The following is a 21,747-nucleotide window of genomic DNA, read 5'->3' on the forward strand; positions in this document are numbered from 1 at the left end:
CAATCTGTTTATTGACACAAATGAATAAACCAAACATCAAAATGCTTTGCAACTTGTCACTGGCACGCGGATTTATTACAGCGTCAAGTGAACTTGACAATTTTCTGTATGTTTAACCTAATTTGTATTTTTACACAGTACAGTATACAGTATAAGTAATTGGTGTAGTTTGCAATATGGTTGCACTCCAAGACAGAACTCAGTGAAGTGGAATTAAATTGAACTGAAAAAACCCAGTAAGAAAATAAGGTAAGCAAATCTGAGACACATGAAAATGTTTTTTTGCTTGCCCTTTTGGCGTCTTACTTTATTTTGTTGTGTTTTAGATGAGAAGTGTAACTTGTGTTTATTGTATTTAAGTGCAGTACATGTTTTATTACATTTTATTACAGTTATTTTGTGATGGGAGTAACAGCATATACAGTATCCTTGTGTTTTCTGTGATCCACCTCGGGGCTTTAGTATTGAACAAGACGTTAACTGACAGAAACCTGCCAAGTGACCCAGCAGCAGCAGCAGCATTCATTTTTAAGAGCCCAGATAAGAACTAGTATGATCTGACCTGATAGAGGAGGTGCTGCTGTAGCTAAAGGAGGCGTTTCCAAAATGCGGAGAGCTAAGTAAGGAATGGCGTGTTGAGCTCAGCAGGAGTGTGAAGAATCTCCTTTCATTCCATTACTGAGGCGGCCTGTTCTTATGCGGTTCCAAGGTTTCACAGCTTTAGTTTACATTGCTGCATTGATCATTGAGTTCTATAGCATGGAGCTGATTGGTAAACTTCAGAGGGATGTACTGTTTATAAATCTTCACTTGCTTGAATTTTTAAATGTTTCTTTATGTTACAGTTTGCCGTTTGTGCGCACTTTTACATTTTCTTGCCCCATTTTCTAATAACCTTATTCCAGATGTGCTTTGCTTGACAAACCTGCCTAAGCTGAGCTCACCTTTATACACAAGTGAACTCCATTCAGCTATTTACGTCATATTCTTTATGGAATCACTGATTTTTCACATTTTTGTTGGTATTTGAAAGATCAGTGGAATTTTGTCATTGGATTAATGCCAATTTAAACCAATTGAAATCACCGTGATTCTATTTTGTAACAATAGGGAGAAGTCCAAAGGGCCCGAGTACTTTTAGTAGTCACTGGGTTCTGTGAAACGTCGCTGGTTTCTTGTTTGAATTCGACTGCATGGGCCTCAACGTTGCATTGATGTATGCCATGTTTTTTGCATTTTGTATGTTCTTTTAGGAATCTTCTTAAATGTCAGTACCATGTTTGTTTTTCTGTTTAAAGTGTTTGTAATACAGAGACATCAAGAGGGGTTCCAATGAGTTTGTATGACCTCCCTAATAAAAATGGCTTTGCAGATAAGTCGGGTTTGCTCGAGATGTTTCCTCTCATTACTTTGGTCTTTTTGGCCGTGATGTATGGCAGCCCTACTTGTTTAACCTGGGGGGCCAGCATAACAGCAACTGTACAACTGACCACGGTATGACTTCACATTTCATTTAAGCTACTGCCTTTTATTTTTAATATTTAGGAAACAGCCACAAGTGATGTTACAGCTAAGAGCATCACCAGATTTATAAGCACAAGCTCGTCTTCATGAGACAAGTTTACAGTTCCCTTTGGTGCCCTGAAATTCTGGATTTTGAGAAGACAATTCAGCCAAATTAAGGTTTTTCTCAACACTCTTAAGGTCATTTTGGATGTCAGAGCACACACTGGCCTGGGGTGTGTTTGGATGTTTCCTGTATCCCTCCTCCAAACCCGTCACACAACTATTCTTTACATTGAGCAAGGGTCTCAAGATGGATGTGAGATACACTGTGGTGGGAGCTTTCGAATTACAACTCTATACACTTAGGTTCAGACTTGGCACTCTGTGAAGAGTTTGCATGCCCCCCATACCCCCACCCAAGGTGTATGTAGCTGTCAGTGTTGCAAATTCCAAATATACTCATCATTATCATCAGTTAAGTGCACATTTTTTGAGTTTCCCCAGTTGCCCCCCCCCCCCCCCCAATTTATTTTCCTCCACTCTCAGTGGTCCTGAATATCATTTCAGAAGAGATCAATTCGTTTGGTATCATCTGACTCCAACTCCAACCATGTCTTCTTGATCCTGCCGCTGGGGCCCCTTCCACCATCCTCCTTGGTGTACCTTCGCTGTTGGCTTTACAAGCTCAAATCATGTAACTTTGTTTCTCCATCTTTTCAACCTCATCTCTGTCTTTCCAGCTTTGCTTCATGTTCCTTTCCTACTGGTCATGTCTCACTCGCACAGGGTATACGACTCCTTCACGTTCTACCATCTTCACATGTCATCTAAGTAGCAGATCTTCCTTACTTTCTCCAAAGCAGTGTCATTGATTGACTTAAGTGTAAATGTAGATATAGTGTTCTGCACACTTCTCACATACTTTCTACAAACAGAGGAGACACTTGCTGCCTGCAGACTACCTTTCACCCCACGACATCTTCTATGCACCCACTTCTGACAAGTCCCTCATTGTATAGAGTTTCTCCCAATGGCTGTACTGCACATGCCACATAGCTGTGCACCCACCTCAGCTACGGCTCCTGCTCCTTTGCCTCTTAACCATTACCTCAGACTTTCCTGTATTATATACATTCAGTCCTTTCACTTCCAAGCTAACTTCTTACTTTGGTGTCTTCCTTTTCAAGCACTTGTTTGGTCACCATCACAAAAAGCAACAGACTCCAAAAGGATGACTGATGCAGCCCCACTTCACTTCGGAAGTGACCACCACCGTCTATAGCTCCTCACACACTAACGTTACCACCATCTCGAGCCTTAATCCACACCTAACTGTCTATCTTGTCTAATGCTTCCCCGGATTTCAAAAGTCTTATGCAGCTTCTTGATCTTTGCGATGACTTTCATGTGTTTGCCTGATCACAAAGATCACATGTGATGTTTACTTTCCAGACATGAAGACGGGACTTCACTTCACTAACTTTCACATACAATTCAGATTCATCGTGAGTGAGTGTGCCCTCTGGTGGACTGGCATCCCAGATTTGGCCTGTTACTACTACGATAACTTCTGACTCTCTGCCATCCCTGTGCAGAATAAGTGGGTTCAGAAGTAGAAGAATGTACGTATTTGCTTGGAGTAAATGTATTCTGTTTTGTCAATTGTCAGTAGCCAACTCATTCAGCCACCTGATTAGTTGGACTGGAGATCCCCACCCACCATTATTACTTTCCATTCCTTATTCAGATGCCTCCTGAAGTTTGTAATGAGTGAGCCTGGGTGTGCGCAGGAGTACACTGAGCAGTGGACTTCAGTCTTCGGTTTACTCATAATAAAACAGTTCAAAACTCATAACTTTTGACTTTGACAATTTTATTATTTTTTTTAAAGGTGACAATCAATAGATATTTAAACACTAAATGGTAGACAGGCACTATGAAGCAAGACACAATAGGAAATTCTAACATTCCTCCCGCTGACGGATTTATTCCCACCACGTCAACCCGCAAACATTTTAAAACTGACAACCCTGAACTTCACTTCTGAAGATCCGGACACAGGTAACATGTTGCAAAAACTCCCAGCCTCTGCAGTGCAACAAATCAAGGATTCCCGCTGCAATGTGAAATACATTGATTGAGGAAATGACCGACTCTGTGGTAATTTAAATCAGGCGCTGCATTATTTTCTAACAATTCTTTATACAAGTTTTCAGATTGCACCGATAATCAGTCACTGCAAGCTTCATCTTACATTGACGTTTTTTTTGGGTGACATTATGGTTTTGCTTACTCTGTTTGCTAGGACGCTTTTAAGAAATTACAGTACAGATACATAATGGAGGTTTTCAGGACAGTTTTTCTATATGTTTAACCATATTAGAACTTTTTCACAATTACATTGCATACAGCATCGGGTCGGTATAGAGAGGTTTTGTGAGAACTGTTCACATGTAGGAAGGACATTTTGACAGTGTGTGTGGGCAGCCGTTTTCTAGCATTTGGCTTCCCGCTTTTGTTTGTTTTTTTGACGTCCAGCAGTGCTGCCTCTTTCAAGCGCTAGCAGACCCCATGGCACATCATGTTTAAAATAGAACTGACACCCACCACACAGGCTATCCTGTACTCACCAGTCTTACAGATGTTGAGGCTTTGTGGCCTAACAGAATGCAGGACTGTTTAGTCACCTCATGCTTGTGACTTAATGATGGGTGACACAATAAAACAGTGCAAAATATATTAGCTTGGTAGTAGTAGTAGTAGTAGTAACAGCATTGGCACACGTGCAGAGCACAGAGACATTCTCACTCGGAAGTCCGACCAACATGTACTTTTAAAGGGTAAATCACTCCGCCATTTTGTGATTAGTACTTGTTAACCTCAAACTGAAAAAAATATTTTTCTAGCAGTTTTACTCCTATGCAGTATGATGAGTTATGCAAGGCAGTGAATGTCAAGCACCTAAGAACTTGCCTGAAATCGAAACAGAAAAAGTGGGCTACAACCAAAACCCCATGTAATGCAGCGTAGGCTTCCACTCAGAGTGACTGTATGCACAGCTGCTGCAGTGAGCACAGCAGGAACAGTACACACAAGAAAATAACGCAGCTTCAATTATTCGTTTCTACACCATCAGTCGTGATCCAGGGATGTACCTCGATTCTTTCCAGATGTTCGATTCACCACAGTTACTTGGGCGTCTTTTGCACTGGAAACAGCGTCTATATTTTTCACACTGGTCCAGTAACAACATGCCTCCAGACCTACACACAAAAACAAGATGGAGTGACTAGGAGGGAAGTTTAAGGACCTTGCACACACACACAAAAAAAAAAATACATTCATAAAATCAATCTTTCATCCTTTTGATTCCAAATCATTTATATTAAAGTAGATTTCATTATTCTATTTATTACGAGAGATCCAAATGTACAATAATCAGGAAGGGACTAATTCAAGTTAGCTGGAAAGGCAGCAAACTCACTTTGATTACTGGAGTTTTATATTGCAGAAGACCTTAAAGGTTAATGGAAAAGTTTGAATGTTGAATATGTTCTTGTCATAAAAAAAATAGTTTTGGAGTTATAAAAGAAAGAGCTTTGCTTTGGAACCCTTTGTGAGGTGCTTGTCGTTTTGACTTTATTCTGTCTTACTTGGTGTACTGCTCCTCTTGTTGCTCGCGCTGCTGCTTGTTGTCAATACTTCGTGCCCAGTCATCCTGCAGAGACTTTCGTATATGGCCGAGCTTCTCATAGCGAGACATACGGTCCGTAATCAGTCTGGTAAAAGAACAGTAAGAGGCAGCAATCAACAGTATTAATGTGCTCTGTAAGGTGTCCTTGTGTGCCTTGAAAGGCGCCTATAAATAAAATCAATTATTAATTATTATTAGTAGTAGTATCAGTCAGTAGCATATGGTGAACACGCACAGTGTCTTTTACTGCTCACTTAGAATTATGAAGTTATAAATCACAGTTGGATCATTTTTGATCACAGCAGTTGCTATCCGCCTTTCCAACCAAATTACTCAGTAGTCACTTTCTTCCTTTATTAGAATTCCTCTTCACAATTCTTTATGAGTAAAAGTTTATTTGTGTTTTGACCTTTTAAGAAACAGTAATTATTTTTTTCATTTTTTTTGCAGTGACTGTGCACATTACCCCTATTTTTTCCTTTAATGCCACCCCTCTGTCTCTGGAAGACATCTTTTTTTGCTGTTTAGTACAAGGACAAACATTCTACAGTAGTGTCTTTGAAAAATGAGAGTTGGCCATTCAGTCCATCAAGTCTGTCTCAACCACATGACCCGGTAATTTACTTCATATTCCTACAACCCCTTATTTGAAGAAGTGCTGCCCGGCTTTCATCTCAAATGATTCACTAACTATGACTTGTGCTGGATCAACTTTACGAATGCCTGTGGGAGTTTTAATGATCGCAATTAGTTACCCACACAGCCTTCTCTGCTCAAAACTAGTTCAATTCATAGTCCCATCATACCTGCAAAATGCTAACAGAAAATTTTATTTCATAAAGAGACAAAAATGTTAACATTAATCACACATTTACAATTTTATATAGGCAATTATTAAAAATGTTCAAATTTGTGTGGAAAAAAGGAAACTAGAATAAGCATCAAAAAATGAAGCTTTTGGCTGTGCCTGTTGGTGTTGGACGTGTTATTTGTTTTTTACATTGTATAGTGTGGCGGATGCTGGGAAGACTGGGGGAGCAAGTGTGGTCAGAACGTTACCTCCCGTGGAACACTAGATGTCAACCTCCCTGGGTCAGACTCCTGCAGGGCTTCATGGGAGTTGGAGTTATCTACAGCCCTGTTGGGATCTGGAGGTGCTGCCAGGGGGTGCTGCAACAACTGCTGATCCCTCTTGGACAGGTTTTCCACCACACCCGGAAGTGCTGCAGGAAGAAGGTCAACGAGCACATGGAGCACTTCTGGGGGCAACAGTCACCACTGTGGGAGCCAGAGTCAGGAGGAGGAGGACGAAGATTGTTGAGGAGGAGTGGAGGAGAAAAGAAAAGGACTGAGGGATAAAGAGAAAATAAGAAAGGAAAGGAAAGAAAGAAAGTGTGTGATTGGGCTGTTGGGGACACTGTATATAAATAAATTCACGTGTGCTTTTTGGACTTGTGTCTCTAGCGTCTGTCTGTAGCGCCATCTATCTTCCATAACAGTACGAGTCATGTAGGTAAGAACTTACCGGTACTGTGTGCAGATGAGAACAAACTTGAACTCATCATTTAAAAGGTTTAGTCTTTTCCCTTTTCATGTCTCCCTTCCTTTTCTTTTCCCATTTCTACTTTCTTGTGTCACTTGGTGCTTTCCTTCTCTATATCTTCCCCTTATCTTTTTTATTTTATTTTTAGTATATAATGAACAAGAGATGAATTTGACTTTCAGGAAAATCAAATACAAGTTTAAATCATTGATAAAAGGAAATGTACTTTCTTTGACGTGCCAAATCATTTTGATGAAAGGCAGTGATATCTAGATTACAATGTTTTTCTTTTCATGAATTTCTTAGTGTGCTTTTGCATTTCCAATTTCAGGGAATGATTTTTTTTTTCGGGCGGCACGGTGGCGCAGTGGTAGCGCTGCTGCCTCGCAGTTAGGAGACCCGGGTTCGCTTCCCAGGTCCTCCCTGCATGGAGTTTGCATGTTCTCCCCGTGTCTGTGTGGATTTCCTCCGGGTGCTTCGGTTTCCTCCCACAGTCCAAATACATGCAGGTTAGGTGCATCGGCGATCCTAAATTGTCCCTAGGGTGTGCTTGGTGTGTGTGTGTGTATGCTCCCTGCGGTGGGTTGGCGCCCTGCCTGGGGTTTGTTTCCTGCCTTGTGCCCTGTGTTGGCTAGAATTGGCTCCAGGAGACCCCCGTGACCCTGTAGTTAGGATATAGCGGGTTGCATAATGGATGGATGGATGGATTTTCTTGTCAATAGTGAGAGCAGTAATAGTTAATCCATAATTTTCTGATAAATGCTTATTTATAGAGGTATCTCCAAGCAAATAGAGAGGTAAAAACAGTGGAATAGAGCATCCTACAACTTAGCATTGGTGTGCAACCACTGCAACAGTGTGTCTGTGTATGAAGTGTTTGGTAAAAAGCTGAACATGTAACACCACCCGATGTCTCCTTCCCTGGAGTGGACTTGCATATCTCATGCTGCCATTCCAAAGAAATCAAAACAAAGACGTACCTAATATATGTGCTTCCTTTTCAAACTGCACTGATGAACCATTTATTGATGTTTATCTAACATATGTCTTATCAAAATTATTTCTTTGTTAAACATTTATTGTAATCTTTCTTCAGAAGACCCGATTTCACGTATTCAAGTTTTGCATAAGGAAGTCCTCTCTTAACTCCTTCACACAAAATCATGGTGTCATGATAATCTGCAGGAAACAGACTGAGTGGCCACTTTATTAGGTAAATACAATACAATACAATACAGTTTTTTTTTGTATAGCCCAAAATCACACAGGAAGTGCCGCAATGGGCTTTAACAGGCCCTGCCTCTTGACAGCCCCCAGCCTTGACTCTCTAAGAAGACAAGGAAAAACTCCCAAAAAATCTGTTCATTAGCGCAAATAACTTGCCCCTCCAAACAAATGCAACACAATATCTAGAAGTATGCACACAAGGTCAAAAGATTTACTTGTTGATCTATCAAACATTAGAATGGGCAAGGCACGTGATCAGAATTTGACTGTGGTATGACTGCTGCTGAGAGACACTGTGGTTCCAGCATTTCAGCAAAAGTTATATTCTTCTGATTTTCAAGCACTACACTCTTGAGCTGCAGAGAATGATGCAATAAACAAAAAGGATCCTATTAGCTACAGTCCTACAGACAGTTACCTTATTAATGAGATCAATCTGCAATGGCCAGACTCATTCAAGCTAAGAAAAAGCCGAGAAATACTCAAATATCAGGAATTTACATTGATGTGCAGGAAGCCCTCACATGTTAGGCCTGCAACAGACAGGCTGCAATACAAGAAGACTACTCTACGTTACACTCTTGTCAGCTAAGAATGGGAAAGTGAAAGTTCAGTGGACACATAATCAGCAAGACCAGACTTCTGGTTGGGTAAGAATTTGGTTTGCACAGCATGAATTCATGGATCCATTCTGCCTTGTGTCAGGCCGATGATATAACAATGGTATTAGAAAGTTTTCATGGCACGCATTAGGCTTCTACGTATATACCAGTTGAATGCTGCAGAGTAACTAAGCATTGCTGGTGAACATGTGCGGTCCTTCATGGCTACAGCCTATCCTTGTTCTTATGGTAAGATAATGTGCCATGTCACAATGCACATATTGATTCTGGTTACACAAACATTATAGTGACTTCAGCTCACTCCAATTGTCTGCACAGTTCACAGTCCAACAGAGCATCCTTGAAATGAGGAGGAATCGGGTTCACAGAATGAATGTGGGGTCCAATAATCGTCAGGAACTTGGTGATGGACAAAAATTTCTAAGAAATATTTTCAGAACCATGTTGATTCCATGCCTCAGAGAACTGAGGTTCTTCTGAAGGTAACATTGTGTCTTAGCCTCCCAGCTAGTACTAGGAATGGAGTAACTAATAAAGAGGTCGCTGAGTATATGTATAAAGAGTTACAATGCAAGAAAGGAAAGGGCGTGCTTCTGCTGCCCATGTAATGGTTTAGATTTTAGAAGGTCTACTGAGCTATAATGCATATTACTGAAAAATGGGGCCGCCATCACAAAAAAATGTAAAACAATGCTTTTAAATAAGACATCGGTGAATGCACATGAGGAATAAATAATCAACATCATGCAAAAAGTAAAGCATGCTTAAAAGTTGAAATGCTAGAATTGTACTTACTCTCTCCTAGATTTCTCAAGCAAGTCCTGCTCCTTCTTCTGCTCCATAATGTGATTGAAAAGAGCATCTCTCTTCTTCTTGGCAGATTCCTCCAGTTGTTGTCTATAGATTTGGTGAGCACGCTGTCTCTTCTGTAGCAATTTCTCATTGGTTAGGTCATTAATGCCAAAGATAGGGCCATCAGAATCTGGCTCAAACTTAGGCACACCAGGTGGCTTTGACTTTAGCTGTAGGGTAGAATTACTTTTTTAGTCATTGCAAGGGCGTATAATCAAGTGTCAGACATGATTTTGTATATGATAATTTATTAAATCAGATACTAATACTGTAATGTCATTAGTTAAACTTAACAGAAAAAGAAACGCGAGGGTCATCATAATAAGAATGCTTAAAAAATGTATACTGTATACATGAAAGAAAATTATAGCATGTCCAAAGACATATTGAGCAAATTACTATATTTTGTTTCTAGACCAGCGGGTTTAAATCATTGACTGTATTTCAAACTGAATAATCATCATGCTGGATAAAGGCAGGAATAAACTGTGAATAGTCCACCACGGCATTGCGAGCAATACATCTAAAATAAGGCCTATTTAGAATCCACAATTAATGTAACTTGCATTTTGGAATAAAAGTAATTTGGTGAGTCAAAACCCACACAAACGTGTAGAGAACATCCAAAATCCCCAGCTACAGATGCCACCTGAACACTGTGCATTTCTGAATGATATTTATATAGAATTTTCAGGGGTAACTAATGCAGAGTTTAAAAATATGGACTTTAAAGAGCACTATACGTTACCTTTGTTTTGTTTAAATGCTCTATGTGAAGTATATCTCTCAGCATTAGGAATCACCACACTAGCCGCGCCTTTTCTTTCCTGTTTTTGTCACTTTTGCTAATGCGTAGTCATCACTGCCATTTTCACTGCTGATACCGTACATGTACATGTCTAGCACCAATGTCTTCCTCTCATAGGATCTCCCTTCCCTCTCTCTTTCCCTTCAAACCTGATAGCTGTGCTTTTTAACCCCACAAATTTATTCTTTATTATTTCTGTCAGACCAATTCATCATTCATGCCTGGTTTTGTGAGTTTGTTGTCACCAAGAATGGAAAAAGCACAACTGTCAAGATGAAATGTAATTCAAATGTTTGGATCAATCATGGGTCTGCAATTAGGGAATTACCATCAGTCTAATTTAGATATGAGCACATGAAGATAATAATAATAATAATTCATTACATTTATATAGCTGTAACACCATTTTTCATATGGTGTTTGATGTAGCAAGCAATTCTTTAATCCAACAAGGACAGTAAATGTGGATGGGGTAAAGTAATCTGCTGTGTAAAAGATACAAAGACAGAAGTACAAAGAGAAGCTTTTTGAGGAAGAATTCAAAAAGCAAAAAATAGTAAAATGATAGATAGATAGATAGATAGATAGATAGATAGATAGATAGATAGATAGATAGATAGATAGATAGATAGATAGATAGATAGATACGTTATTAATCCCAAGGGGAAATTCACATTAAGATACTTCCACACTGAAAAAATTGAGACACAAAGTGTGCTGTCATTTCCTAATGCAGATGCATACAGCCTTTGAATAACACCAAAAAGCAGAAATAAATGTAATGAATTTGACTGTTCTTTGTTGCATAATGTTTGGAACATTGTGTAAATAACAACTTCCTATTTTGTCCTGTTAATTCCATCTTAACAAATTATTCCATTTTGGCGAAAATGAACAACACTACAATACAAAAATAAATTAAATTTTTCCAAAAAAAAAAGAGAATTTAGGTATATTCCTGGGAATATTTTCTATGTTTTTATATTTTAGTAAGAGTTATATACTGTGTATTCCACACTCATTATTTGGTAGTAATGACAAACTTTATTAATTATCATAAGATGAAAGTATTACAAACACATTACAGTAACTTTCTTTTTTTTTTTATTTACCTGTGCATCAAGTTGCTTTTGATATGCAGAAATGCTTTCAGCTTTTTTAGTCAAACGTTTTTCCTTTTCAGCAGCAAGACTGAAAGAAGCAGAAAGCCAACTATTTTAACACAATATTCAACTTATACATACATTTTTTACCTTACTCATCAATGGGCCCAAGTATATCTCAATAAAACTGAGCATAAGGCAAGGACTAGGTCAGGACACCTGGCCATCTTATAGAATGGGGTCCTTTCAGGGCCCGATGAGCTTTGTAACCTGTTGGTAACACCTGCTAACACTAGGAATATTATTTTTCAGTGCTGGTGTATTACTTTCATTGGTTTTAAAGTCCAACTAAAATTATCAACTCAAAATAGTTTCGGTGAGTCTGTCAATTCAATGTAGAATTTTCCTTTCACAACAAATCTACACCTCCCGATGCTGCAAAAAAGCAATACACATTTCACAGGATTCATCACATCCCAGTCATTGCCTCTTCCAGCTTTTGCCATCGGGCAAGAGATACAGAGCAATGAAAACCAGGACAAACCGCCTTAAAAACAGCTTTTATCTGAAAGCAATCATGGCCCTGAACTCAGAATAAAACCGCTCCATATCATTCTCCCTATGTGCAATATAGACTTAAGTCAATAAGTGCAATTTGTATATTTTGTAAAGTACTTTTATTACTATTCGGTTTGTTATTATTTTCTCTCTTCTTGTCTTTTTAACTCTTATTCCTCACACTGAGTCGACTGCACCTTCAATTTCGTTGTTCCTTTGTAAAAGTGACAATGACAATAAAGATCTATCTATCTATCTATCTATCTATCTATCTATCTATCTATCTATCTATCTATCTATCTATCTATCTATCTATCTATCTATCTATCTAGTATCAGCCTTTCATTCAAAACAGCCATAAAGTACAGTTACAATGGCCACATGCTTATGAACATTTCTAAATGTGCTAAGTAGTTGATAATCCCTATCCTGTATGCTGTTTTCACACTAAGTAGCCTTGTGCGCATAAAGTGACCATAAAAATGGTAGTTTAGTGTTGGCGGCTGTCATCAACCTATCAACATTAAATGAAAAGCGTGGAGAGGAGACAGGATTGGAAGGAACACACTGTTCACACTTATTCAGTAATAAGCAATATCATTTCTCGGCTAACAGCGCACAACAGCATCCTGCTGTAGAAGAGATACACAAGAGTAGTGACATAAAGGCTTCTGTATTTGCTTTATAGGTACAGAGTGTTTTGCAAATAAATCTAATTTGTTTTTAGCATACAAAATTGCTATCCTGTCAAATAAAAATATAGTGCTTGTTTATAAGGAACTGCTCCTATAAGGATCTGTACTACACTGAAAAATGCTGGATTTTTTCCAATTGTTTTCTTCCCCATTTTTTGAGCAAAGCACAGACACACTAATGCCTTTATGACGAAGCTAAACAGAGGGTTAAGGAGGGGCTTCATCCCCTTTTCTGTGGCTAAAGGGGTCAGGATAAGTAACTCTAAATAGGTATCTCTATGAAAGACAGCAGATACATTAAATGACATTGGTGATTAATGCCACAGTATGTGGTAGGCAAAGTCTAAACAAACATTCCTTTCTTTAGGAGACCTCCACAAGAGGGGAAGGAGAGGGAAAAACTGCACTGAATGATATGATAAAATGAGAATCAGGAAAAAAAAAAAGATAAAAATCACAAATTACTGATTTATATGTTTCATATTTTGATTCAGTAATGAAAAGAATTCTGTTCAATAAAAAGTGAAGTGAAGATTTTAAATTATTACATGTCCCATACCACAGACAAAAATAAACTAAGTATCAATAAATAACAAATCTTACTCTTCAGCTAGTTGCACTTGTTCAAGTCGGTCAAGAAAATCATCATCTTGTTTTCTTTTAGACTCTTTTTCCTTACGCATTTCCACCTGCTGAGCAAGGCTCTGGTGATATTGCTGTTGTTTGGGAAAGCGTGACGGGGTCAAAGGCCTCTTCAACAAAATATAGGAATTCTGTGGGAAAATTAAGGAATATCATATTCACATGAAAACACATACATTGTTGCTATAGTTAAGTCTCTATGTAATTCTTCCTAAAAAAGAAGTGGGCAGTGGGCTTGCACCTTTTCAACTGCACTACACTTGCTGTCCTTGGGATCACTCAAGGGAAGGGTGAAGTGTAGCAAGACTGAAACAGAGGACGCTTGTCCCAGAAGGTTACACAATGCAAATTCTCTTGCCAGAGACAATATCATTATGGTAGATCAGCTTAATGGAAAAATAAAATTCTAGCAGTAATTTCAAAATGAAGCAAAGTGTGGGTACATATTCTTAAAACCAAAGACGAAACTGTAACATTCAGAATATGGAAGGATGACTGATTTCATAGCAGTATTATTTGTATGCTTGAGCATCTGCAAAGGAAACATCCTGGTGTGACAGAAGGCTTAGCATGGTAAGCAGAACTGCTCTCCCCGTCCCACGGTTAGTTACAAACAGGGATTTTAACATTAACAAAAATCATTAACTGAAACTTTAAAAAAAAAACAAAATGATGCGTTAATCAAAATACCTTGTAAAAACTTGGGGAAGACAAAAGATAGAGTACAATAAAAATCACTGACATAAAACTAATTCCTAATAAAAACAATAATGATATCAATATTAGTTTTCATGTTACTCAGTTTAAGGGCAGCACGGTGGCACAGTGGGTAGCGCTGCTGCCTCACAGTAAGGAGACTTGGGTTTGCTTCCCGGGTCCTCCCTGCGTGGAGTTTGCATGTTCTCCCCGTGTCTGCGTGGGTTTCCTCCGGGCGCTCTGGTTTCCTCCCACAGTCCAAAGACATGCAGGTTAGGTGCATTGGCGATTCTAAATTGTCCCAAGTGTGTGCTTGGTGTGTGTGTGTGTGCGTGCCCTGCAGTGGGCTGGCATTCTGCCCAGGGTTTGTTTCCTGCTTTGCGCCCTGTGTTGGTCCAGCAGACCCCCGTGACCTTGTAGTTAGGATATAGCGGGTTGGATAATGGATGGATGGATTTTACTCAGTTTAAGTCCAATAATCAATACGTGGACTGATTTTCTGGGAAGAGACTAGTTTGGGAAAGCAGTAAGTTTGTTCTTGGTTTTGAGTGTTTTGCCCATTATTGTTGTAATGTCACTTGCCCAGAGAAGCCTGCGATAGCAGCTGTAAACTTACATCTTCATAAACTGTTTTTTGTCTTTTGCTCCTACCTTGCATGAGAGCTACACACCCTGAAACCTTCTTTAAGAATATGCACAGTGTCCTCCCTAGGGCCTTTTAGCCAGGTGCATTTTAGCTTGGCTGAACATTTTTCTCACTGCAGCAGCCCGAGTGTAACAAGAAATTTTAGGGCTTGATATTTTTTTCAGGTTGAGATGCAGTCTGATTTAAGCAGCATGTGAGCGGATGCTTTGAAGTCATTATTAGCTGAAAAATAAAACGTGTCACAAAAAATGGATTATTCAAGACAGCCATGAAATTGACACGTAGCAAATGAAATATTGCTCAGTATTACAAGCACCGTTTTTAACTGCATTACACCATTTACTTGTTGTTCCTAATTCGTCGATTCCAGAAGATTTACTTGGCATTTATTAAACTTTGTATTTGTTTGAAACCAGCTTTATTTACTTAATTATTTATGTTTAGCTCTGAATATTAATAGGAAATTTATTTTGTACGAAGAAATAATTATGTTTAATTTATTCAAATGGATTACAGTAAAGCAGAGGTGTCAAGCTCAAATCCTGGAGGGCCGCAGTTGCTGCAGGCTTTCGGTCCAGCCACTTCCTGAAATAGTAACCAGTTACTACTGCTAATAGAACAAACATGTTGTACATTCATTTTAATTGTCTTGCTTTATCAAAATCAGAATTTCTCTTCTTTTTCCAGCAGACTCTAGGGACTAAAACTCAGCACTACATGTACCACATTTTTCAGTTTCTTAATTGGAGGCCCACATTATTAAACTCAATGGCTTGTCAGCGCCCTCATTTTGCCACACTAGTCATTCCAAACATCTTTATTTTCTAAGAGCACCATCAATTTTTTTGTTGACCAGAACAGGTATTTCTTAAACAATGAACTATTGTCTTTTCAGATATTTTATCAGGACAGATAATGATGAACCCAAAAGTCCAAATAAGGTTCAGTTAGCTGATCTTCTGTTGGCTCCCTGTGAATCTCATTATTGTTTAGCAGCTGGTTAAGGAAAAAGAAACAAAGTTTTTAAGTCTTACAACATGAGTCTTATAAAATTACAATAAGTTTTAAAATGTTCTGACTTTTGTTACCATCATCTCTATTCCTTTTAATAAAAATACCCTCTGTCATTTAAGTGACTTCCATATTAAAGTCCTGTACTGCATTGTTGTAGTATTGTGGCTTGTTGTTTTTTTTTCTTCTCTTTTCTTTTTCTCTGCCTGGAGTGAGTTGCTTGTTGCTTAGTCACGGGTGCCATGTGCAAGTTAATTCTATTGCCTCATGTGCCAACCTTGCATGCCTGTCTGCTTATAGGCCTTGGACACCAACTCCCAAATTCCTTATGCAGGCCACAGGTTTCAATCCAGTGAAGTCTGATGTGAAGGTGGATGTGCTATGGATTTTACCATGTTGGTTTATTATTCCATTACCAGATTCTTCGAATGGTTGTAGCTGCAGAAGGTGGCGTGGCACTGCCTCTAAATTCTATTACTGAGAGACAAATATATAAGCTATAAAGACCAGGATATTGACACAAATTGATTAATTTACACCAGCCTGGTCTGCAATGGAGTATTTCATTATATGCCCTGCTTTGTGCCCCAATATATTCAAATTTTCGTCAATATAAAATTATCCAATGTTTTATATTGGACAAACATTTTTGAATTCTTATCAAACAGTCTTTGTGTCACAATGACTCCTAACCCATTAACAGCTGTGTCTTTTGTACTCCCAGGTGGTCTTAAAGTGGAGAAGGACAAACTGATTGTAAGTTGCTTATACCACACTAATAGCACATAGATTTATCTTACTAGAAGAATCCTAGCCCATAAGTCAGTGAGTGACTGATGTTCTATACTTTTTGAAATGTAAAAAAATCAAATTCTTGCCTAGAGGATCTCTTCAAAACTTTTTAAAAATATGGCAAGATTTACTTAATAAAATTTTAGAAATAGCATTCATAGCAGGGAAAAGGATATTTTTTTTTGTTAACTCATTTTGCCCATGCTCTTGGCTCTCCTCTCTTTCTCTTGGGTGAGGGTTTAATTCTGTTTCATTAGGTTTTGTCTGAAGACATTTGTTCTCTAAATTTGACTTGATTATATGCAGTTATTTTCTTAATATGAAAGAAACAAATGAAAATGAAAAAAATGAATGGCTGTAGCAGTGTATATTCAGAGCGTGGGTGTTAAAAGTTTATGGTGTCTCTGTTTTGGTCCATCCATCCATTATCCACCGCTTATCCAAGATCGGGTCATGGTGGCAGCAGCCTAAGCAGGGAAGCCCAGACCTCCCTCTCCCCGGCCACCTCCTCCAGCTCCTCTGGGAGGACCCTGAGGCGTTCCCAGGCCAGCCAGGAGATAAAATCCCTATAATCTCTGTTTTGGTTACCCTGAGATGTGAGTACACGCTGCCACAGGGATGTGCTTGGCTTTATCGGCTCTTCATTTTACTTTTATTTTTCTGTTGTGTTGCTATTGTCCTTTTAATTTTAGAACATGGACAATTTAAAAATAGTCTAGTAGAAAGTTAAGCCTTGATAACCACTAAGAAAGACCTAGTGCTGCTAATGTTTTACACAGGTAGTACGTTGAACCTGTTTTTTCAGATGCATTTACCAAAGTGTGTTCCTATGAAGGTTGCCTCTAAGTGCTATATGATTGTCGTAATATTATCTGCTTGTTTTTGGTTGTATGGTGTTGCTATACTTGTCCGATGTACTTTTAAGCTTAAGCTTATTGGCTCTGGATGTGATTTTGGGGGTCAGTTCTTCTATCTCCCATCTGAGTTTCATAATAGAAAGATAGGATTCACTACTGTGTATGCCCCCTTTCCTGTCTATGGCTCAATCTTCCAAGACCTGAGTAACAAAAAGACTTTAGCGTTACTGCAGATGCAAATGCCATTCTTGACCCAATCCTCGATTAGTCCCTTCACTTCTAAGATGAAAGTTTCCCCTATACTCTTTCCCTTTGTAAATTAATTGGTAATCTTATTCTAGTTGACTGAAATTGTTTAATTAACCACTCTGTCAGAGAATATTCCTTTTTTTTCCACATTGATTCACAGTCCCAAATAAATTACATTTTGTTTTTGGCTCATTAGTTCTTAGTTAGTCTCCTTATTCTCTGATCACATACTTCAGATGTTTCTCTGGTTTCTTTGGTGTCACTATGGAAATTCAGTATGTCTTAGCTTGAGAATCCTAAACTTACTTTACTTGGCTCCCAAACTTGGAGGAGATATTTCAATTAAAGCTGGTTCAAATCAAGACCCTGCCTACTGCATGGAATTTTCTCTGTGACGCTAGTACTGCTTTTGCAAGCTGCTTGGTTTTTAATCTTGAATATTGCCTCGTACCTCAGAGAGCTTGTGTCCCTGTGTCGTGGGTCTGGGCTTGAATAACTCTTTATTTGTACTAAGGCTGAATTAAATGCTGAATTCATGATTCACTGAACCTGGGCATGCTAGTATAATTCCATATAATACCTGGTGCATTTGTGGCCCTCAGGCATCTGAGAATGTATTCATTCACTATGATTTTGGCCATTAGAACCAAGGAAGGATCCTTTAGTTCTAGTCTAAACAAAACTCATAAATGATTCTTTCAGTTGTACGCTCATCTATTCCCACAATCCTCTTCCTCTGCTATCGCTGATGTTCACTGTATTTAGCTTTGATTACTGTATTACTCAAGCAGGAACTGCTCCATTTATTGCCCCTTACTGCTGATGAATTCTGATGTCAAGATGCTTTCGAAAGTGCTTGTTTATTGGCTGTAGTCAGTGATTTCTAAACTGATTTATTCAGACCAAACTGGCTTTTTTGAATGTAGTATATTACCCTAGCGCTCTGTCTTCCTGTTGTTATATTCTCCAAAGATGCAGAAAAACCATTTGACAGGGTGAACTGACCATTTTTGGGGAAGGTCCTGGCTAGTATGGGCTTCATTTCTCTCTCTAGTAACATGGTTTAGACCAGGGGTCCCCAACCCCCGGTCCGCGGCCCACTACCGGGCCGCAGCCGTCTGACAGCCGGGCTGCGAGAGAACTGCCGGCAACGGAGACTCACTCAGACTTTTCAGAACGCTTGGCGGGCGGGGCTTTGCAGCGGCGCAGAGAGAGGAGAGAGACCGAGGTGAGAGACTATTACAACAAAGTATTTTTATGGTCCCGACAGTTTCCCATATGACATGAGTCTATAGAAATCGCGTTACTACGAAGTACATTCAGCAGATGCTTTCATTACAACGAAGTGACCTTGAAATGCTTGAATGAATCATCCACAGAGCAGTTAGATCTGTGGTCGCAGCTCAGATGTGCATGTTTGTACAACGATCCCCAAACAGAAACAATGTAAAAAAAATTCTTTCTTCGAACTTTCCTCGTACTATTTTTTTTTTTTTGCTGTTTTTGTTTTCTGTGGTTTTCAGTGATACCTTTTGCTTATTGCTTGTCAACATTTGAAAAACATCCATTGGAATTTAACTCATTGTCACCCTCCTATAGAAATGGCAGACACGAAAAAAAGATAGCAGTGTTAATGTTTGTGATGTGCAATCTGTTGGATTGGCAAATGTAAAGCATATGTCTTTGTTATATACAAAAAAAGAAGAAAAATTTCAGGTTGCAAACGTATGCAAACTGCTTAATAACTTAATAATAATAGAAATGTTATGTAAATTGTGTATAAAACTGCACAAACCCCCCCACCCTGTCTGTGGAAAAATTTGCACCTAATAAAGTGGTCCCTGCTGTCAAAAAGGTTGGGGACCACTGGTTTAGACCATTTAGCCCCTCCCCTTCTTTTTTTCCCCCAAGTATTTCAAGGATCTAGGCAGAGCTGTCACCTTTCACTGTTTCTCTTTATTAGAGTCTCTTGCCATAGTTCTTCGCAACTGAAACCAAATCACTCATTGGTTATTGACAATTCCTCGCCTGATCATTCCTGTGTTCTCAATCCTGTCTGGCTATAAGTTAAACTTGTCTAAATCTACACTCTAGTACTTCAAAACTCAGCCCTGAATATTGGTGGGTATAAGCTACTCAGGGTTGGTGCCAGTACAAATTTAGCAGGGATCACTAGATTTTCATGGCAGCGGGGAGCTCTGTGTGATAACAGTACAAAAAAAGTCCACTGTAGTTTTGATTTACAACAAATATGCATAAAGTGCATTGTCAACAGAGATGACAGCAAGCAGAACTTCAGCACAATTCAATGTTATACTTCCTTAGAAGGCTGGCGTCATTCAACATTTGCAATAAGATGCTGCAGATGTTCTATCAGACGGTTGTGACGAGCGCCCTCTTCTACACGGTGGTGTGCTGGGGAGGCAGCATTAAGAAGAAAGATGCCTCACACCTGGACAAACTGGTGAGGAAGGCAGGCTCTATTGTAGGCATGGAGCTGGACAGTTTGACATCTGTGGCAGAGCGATGGGTGCTGAGCAGGCTCCTGTCAATCATGGAGAATCCTCTGCATCCACTAAACAGTGTCATCTCCAGACAGAGGAGCAGCTTCAGCGACAGACTGCTGTCACTGTCCTGCTCCACTGACAGACTGAGAAGATCGTTCATCCCCCAAACTATGCGACTCTTCAATACCACCCGGGGGGGGTAAACATTAACATTATACAAAGATATTGTCTGTTTTTTACCTGCATTATTATCAATCTTTAATTTAATATTGTTTTTGTATCAGTATGCTGCTGCTGGAGTATGTGAATTTCCCCCTGGGATTAATAAAGTATCTATCTATCTATCTATCTATCTATCTATCTATCTATCTATCTATCTATCTATCTATCTATCTATCTATCTATCTATCTATCTATCTATCTATCTATCTATCTATCTATCTATCTATCTATCTAGTCTCAGTTTGGAGCAGTTGTGTCAATCAAACACATACAACGCATGCATTTGGAAAAAGAACACAACACTGTGCAACTGGAGATCACAAAATAACATAAAAATGCACACATAAAAAGCAATTGCGCCTATTTATGTATGCCACAAACAAGGCTACTAAAGTATAATAATGATGAAATATACAATTCTCTTACAGATATAAATCAATCAATATATATATATATATATATATATATATATATATATATATATATATATATATATATATATATATAAATAATATACAGTACTACATATATATATGTATACATATATATACACACACACACATATTATATACTATTTATATACATATATATATACTGTATATATTAACTTAATGTTAAACATGCTGAAAATAATTCTAGTACTAAACAACATCAGTTTAACTTCCAAAATGGCACCTGTTTGGAAGTGCTGTAGCATAGTGCCAGCATTGAGTACTACTGGACTCTTGCTTTTTTAAATTGGTTGATATCCTTAAAAGGTTCACTCGCTTTTGTCGCACAAGTTGGAATTCTTATGAGACTTTGGCAGGCTTGCTGTTTTTTTTTTTTTTTTGCTTCCCTTGACGCTTTCTTTTACGCTACTAATCTGCATGATGGAATGCCATCTCATACTGTGAGTGACTCATCTGCAGGCTGATGCAATTTGGCAGCACCGTTACAGTACTTTTACTCTTCCATGATCTATAAACACTTAAACAATATTAATTCGGATATACAAGTTTAATCCATTATATACAAAATTTTAAGAAAATACAACTTAAAGTACACTCACTTTATTAAAACACGGTATCTTCCACATTTAAAGAACAGAAAGAACAAAACTGTGCTCTGCTACTGAAACACTACTAAACTAACTGGAGCAAGCTAACTACAAAGTAGAACAAAATTGGTTAACTTTCAACTTAGTAAAAACCAATCACAAAATCTAATTCTACTTGGGTACTACAACATCTTAAAGAAAAAGAACACTAAAAGGTTATACTATCTATTTATTGCATTTTCAACATTTATTGTCAAAGCACTAGAGAAATCAGATTGCACCAAGGCTGGTGAGTCATGTTAGTGAGGTTAAAACAAATCCAAAGCCAAATACTAAAGCACTGAACTTGGTGAGTCCAAAACTTAACTTGGGCGGGGGTTGACACATCAAAATCACAGGACACGAGAGAATGGACTAAATAATCTTTAAATATTTAAGGTAACATCTCCAATACTGTTTGTGATCGTTTTTAAACTT

General features: G+C 38.5%; 1 protein-coding gene across 2 annotated transcripts in view; it reads right to left on the reverse strand.

The window, feature by feature from the left end:
• Positions 1 to 3,362: 3,362 nt before the first annotated feature.
• LOC114650458 (coiled-coil domain-containing protein 81-like) overlaps positions 3,363 to 21,747 on the reverse strand; it is a 36,724-nt gene continuing 18,339 nt past the window's right edge. For both annotated transcript variants that reach the window (XM_028800105.2, XM_051926278.1), the window contains 5 exons: positions 13,213 to 13,382; positions 11,366 to 11,444; positions 9,389 to 9,615; positions 5,160 to 5,285; positions 3,363 to 4,769 (listed from right to left, as the gene is read on the reverse strand). In XM_028800105.2, coding sequence (XP_028655938.1) covers positions 4,631 to 4,769; positions 5,160 to 5,285; positions 9,389 to 9,615; positions 11,366 to 11,444; positions 13,213 to 13,382 — 741 coding nt within the window. In that variant the 3' untranslated portion in view covers positions 3,363 to 4,630. The remainder of the gene's footprint in view (positions 4,770 to 5,159; positions 5,286 to 9,388; positions 9,616 to 11,365; positions 11,445 to 13,212; positions 13,383 to 21,747) is intronic.

This window comes from Erpetoichthys calabaricus, chromosome 4 (genome assembly GCF_900747795.2).
Source record: "Erpetoichthys calabaricus chromosome 4, fErpCal1.3, whole genome shotgun sequence".
NCBI lineage: Eukaryota > Metazoa > Chordata > Cladistia > Polypteriformes > Polypteridae > Erpetoichthys > Erpetoichthys calabaricus.